Raw genomic sequence first — 4,135 nt, 5'->3', positions numbered from 1 at the left:
GGATCTTTGCCAACACAGCTGACTCCGCTTGCCTGCTGGGCATGCGCAAGCGCAGCTTGGTCTTCCAGCCCTTGGCTGACCTCAAGGAGCAGACAGACTTTGAGTAGGTGTCCTCCCCCTTTCCTCCAGCCCCAGGAATGACAAGAGAAGCCTTGGAGATGCTTCCCTGGGTGATCCAGGGAGGTTCCTACCCAAGGTCACCCTCTGTCTTTGGCCCAGGCATCGCCTACCCAAGGAGCAGTGGTGGCTGAAGCTTCGCCCCATCCTGAAGATCCTGGCCAAATACAACATTGACCTGGACACCTCAGAGAAAGCTCACCTGGAGCACATCACACGCAAGATTGCAGCTCCTGAGACCAGCATCTAACAGGTTGTGGCTCCTGGCACAGCCTCCCCTGGCCTGGAGCTCCTGTGTCATCTCCACACCCCATAGGAAGCCACCAATGGGTTTCTCCAAGGGTTCCATTTTCCCCTCAGGGGCAATTTTGGGTTGGTTTAAGGTATTTTAGAGGCTTTTTTTTTTTGAGGGAAACACCATTCCTCAAGCATCCCAGCAAGATGGGATGAGCTGAGAGCAAGTGGTGTGGGGAGAACTTCCTGGGCATCACTTTAGAGTTAAAAAAAATTAAAATCAAAGAGTTAAGATGCTTCAATAAAATCAGAACTCGTTGTGCTCCAACCCTCTGGAAGTCATTCCATGGGAACAGCAACCACAGCCTCACACACATCCCTAGGACCTCATTCCCCACCACACTAGGGAGGAACAAACCACACAGAATTGATCGTTCTTCCCCAAGTTTCTCCCACAAAGTAATGATGGCAGTTTAGCCACTTGATTTGACCTTGGAGAGCAGAGAGAAGCTCTTCCAGTGGATCCCAGAGGATGAGGATCCCAAAAAAACATCCCAGAGAAAGGTGGGAAGAAAACTCCAAGTGGGATAGTCAGGAGAGGGGGAGAAATGTTTCCTCTGCTCAAATTGAGCCCCATGAAGTCCTGAGGGACCTGAGGGACATGGAGCTCCTGGAGCAGGTCCAGGGGAGGAGGAAAAAGGTGATGAAGGCACTGGAGCAGCTATGGGGAAAGGCTGAGGGAGTTGGGGCTGTTCAGGCTTGAGAGAAGATGACAAAGACCTCAATAAGAGGTCACCAGGTCCCTCATCAAGAGGTCATCAGGTCCCCCATCAAGAGAAGGACCTGACACCTCCCCACAAGCACCTGAAGGTGCTGAGGATGGATCAGGCACTTCTCAGTGCTGCAAACCAAGAAGACAAGAGGCAGAAACTTATGTACAAGAAGTTCCACCTGAACAGGAGGTGTAGAACTTCTTCCCCGTGCAGTGACCAAGCACTGAACAAGTTGCCCAGAGAGGTGATGGATTCTCCATGACTGGAGATATCCCAGACCCATCGGACACAACCCTGGGCCATGTCCTCTGGGATGACCCTGAAGGACCAGAGGACCCAGTGTGATCCAAGTGTTGACTTTGAGGTGTTCTCACCCCTTTCTCCTCCACACCTCTGATGCTCCTTAGAAGATCCAGCTGAGAAGGGACAACTAAACTTCTCCTGTGGCTGTGGTGGGTGTTGGTGCTGAGCACAGTCCAACCCTCCATGGCCACGTTTCCAGCCAACACATCCCACGGGATCTCAGCACCATGACACCTTCTCTTGACTTCCAGCCCCAGCTCCTTCAAGAAGGAGAGTTTCCCCATTCTCCCCACACCTTAAATTCTTCCTTCCCCTCCAACTCTTCTCCCCCCCCGAAAAAGAGGAGAAACCCTTTGTTAATCCAACAGCTTGGATATAATTTGCCACGAGAGGAGAATTGTCCATGTCACGCGGCCGAAACGGAGCGGGAAGAGAACGTGGGAAGAACTGCCAAGCAGGCACTGTGGGCAGGGAGACAACACTGTGGGCACATCCCACCACTCTGCCCCAGCTCAGGGTGGCACAGAGCAGGAGAAAGACCAGGACAGTGAAAAGTGAGAGGCGACCCAGCACCACCAAATCCCAAACCAAGCAGTCACCTTCGTCACTGCGGTGAGCAGGAGCTTCAGAGCTTCACCTCTCCCTCAGCGGAGGAGCACCACGGACTCCTTGAGGCACCTGCCCCTCAGCTGAGGAGCAGAAGGTACTCCTTGAGGCAGGTGGGCAAGGGCAGCTGCTCCACGGCCTCGGGCAGGAAGCGAACGCCGAGGCTGCGGCGCACGGCGTAACGCGACAGAGTCTGGAGGGTGCCAGGAGCTGAGCAGAGCAAGGTGAGCTTCTGGCACAGCTGTTGATCCCTGGTCACCTCCCATGGCATGTTCCCATTCTTCCTCAACTCAAAATGTCCAATGGCTCGGTGGAGGAGATCGAAGCACGAATCCTCCCGCTCCGTCCCCAAGCCGCGCACCAACAAAGCCACCAGGCGGGAGATTGGGGTTTGCCCTTTGAGATTGACCACCCTGACCTCAGCCCCAAAGTCCAGCAGGACGCTGACGCTCTCCAGGTTGCCCTTCATGGCCGCCCAGCTGAGGGGGGTGTCGTCGTTGTAGTCGCGCGCGTTGACCAGGGCGCCGTTCTCCAGCAGCGAGCGCGCGCACTCCGCGTTGTTCTTGAAGGCTGCCCAGTGCAGAGGGGTGTCCTTGTTGCCATCCAGGGCGTTGGGGTTGGCTCCATACTCCAGGAGGATCTCCACGCACGTCTCGTCCTTCTCGGCCGCGTAGTGAAGGGCTGTGCGGTTGTAACCGTCCAGAGCGTTGACCTGCGAAGGATAGGGAAGGATTCTGAGGGGAAGGAGGTGGTTCAGCTCCTCAGAGAGGCAGGAGAAGATCCATAGGTCCTACAGCCTGAATGGAGAGGGTGGGGAATGGGATAGGGAGTGGGGGGATGGCCTGGAGAGGAGGGAGGAGGACCTGGAGAGGGGAGGAAGACCTGGAAGAGGCAGAACGACGTGGAGGAGAGGATACCACTGCCCTGGGGAGATGTCCAGTGCCCAAAGGCCTCTGGGGGAAGAACTTCCTGATCTCCAACCCAACCCTGTCCCAGTGCCCAAACGCTTCTGTGGGAAGAACCTTCTCCTGATCTCCAACCCAACCCTGTCCCAGCAACCAACCACCCTCTACAAGAAGCAGAACCTACTCCCACTACCCAACCTCCCCTTGAACAGAGCTCACGTTTCCCCCAGACCACTCAGCTCAGCACCCACCGCTGCCTCCCAACCATCCCAAACTTCCCATGGGAGTTTTGAGTTTTCCACCCCTTTTCCAAGCTTCCCAAGCCTTTACCTCTGCTCCCTTCTGCAGCAGGAGCTCGACGCAGTCGGCATCGGCCACCATGCAGGCACAGTGCAGGGGCTTCAGGGTGCCGTGCATGCAGTTGACATCTGCACCCTGGGGGAGCACAGGGGACACCACCAGGTCAGCAAACCCTCCCAGCCCCTCCCTGGGCTGCTGGAGAAGGTTCCTTAACGAGGAAAGGTTCATTAAGAGGCAAAGGTTCAGAGTAGGAAGTCATGCAATGCTCCCGTTGAGGTTGGTGTTCAGCATAGGGTTCCTGCTCCAGGCCCAAGAAGGGAGAGTTTCAACCCTGGTCCTGCTCCTGGATTTAATGAGCTCGTTAAGGGAGAGTAGGTCTGTGGGGAAGGATCTGGAGGGCCTGGTGGGGAATGAGGTGGTTTTGACTAGTGGTGTGGTCTGGGGGACATCAATAGTGTGTCCTGAGGGACATCAGTAGTGTCCTGAGGGACATCAGCAGTGTCCTGGGGATCCTGAGGGACATCAACTGTGTGTCCTGAGGAACATCAACAGTGTCTTGGGGTTCCTCCAACCTAATCCTCCAAGGTGAGGCCACACCAGCACAGAGCAGAGAGGGCAATCCCCTCCCTCTCTCTCTGGAATGCTGTGCCTGATGCCTCCAGGATGGGGTTGGCAATGCCTTCTCTGATGACTCCAGGACATCAACCCCTTCCCTGACACCCCCAGATGGGGTTGGCAATATCTTTCCTGATACCTCCAGGACATCAACCCCTTACCTGACCCCTCCAGATGGGGTTGGCAATGCCTCCCCTGACCCCTCAGACGATGCTGTCAGTGCCCCTCCCCTCTCCCAGCACACACTGTTGGCTCCCCTTGACCCAGGAGCACCCCCAGATA

At 56.0% G+C, this 4,135-nt stretch overlaps 2 protein-coding genes across 2 annotated transcripts in view; one reads left to right on the top strand and one right to left on the bottom strand.

The window, feature by feature from the left end:
* PFKM (phosphofructokinase, muscle) overlaps positions 1 to 367 on the top strand; it is a 5,738-nt gene extending 5,371 nt beyond the window's left edge. Inside the window, 2 exon segments of the mRNA XM_009081096.1 lie at positions 1 to 103; positions 220 to 367. The exon segment at positions 1 to 103 is cut by the window's left edge and continues 2 nt beyond it. Of these exon segments, the coding sequence (XP_009079344.1) occupies positions 1 to 103; positions 220 to 367 (251 nt within the window).
* Positions 368 to 2,105: 1,738 nt separating this feature from the next.
* On the bottom strand, positions 2,106 to 3,446 carry ASB8 (ankyrin repeat and SOCS box containing 8; the record flags this gene model as incomplete). The annotated part of the gene is made up of 2 exons (XM_009081095.1): positions 2,106 to 2,745; positions 3,269 to 3,446. Coding segments are annotated over 2 exons (811 nt in total), but the record flags the coding sequence as incomplete, so codon positions are not given.
* Between the last annotated feature and the right edge of the window lie 689 nt (positions 3,447 to 4,135).

The sequence above is a fragment of the Acanthisitta chloris genome, unplaced genomic scaffold (assembly GCF_000695815.1).
Source record: "Acanthisitta chloris isolate BGI_N310 unplaced genomic scaffold, ASM69581v1 scaffold8038, whole genome shotgun sequence".
NCBI classification, from domain to species: Eukaryota; Metazoa; Chordata; class Aves; order Passeriformes; family Acanthisittidae; genus Acanthisitta; species Acanthisitta chloris.
The sequence above is the reverse complement of the archived record's forward strand: the minus strand, read 5'-3'. Positions and strand labels throughout refer to the sequence as shown.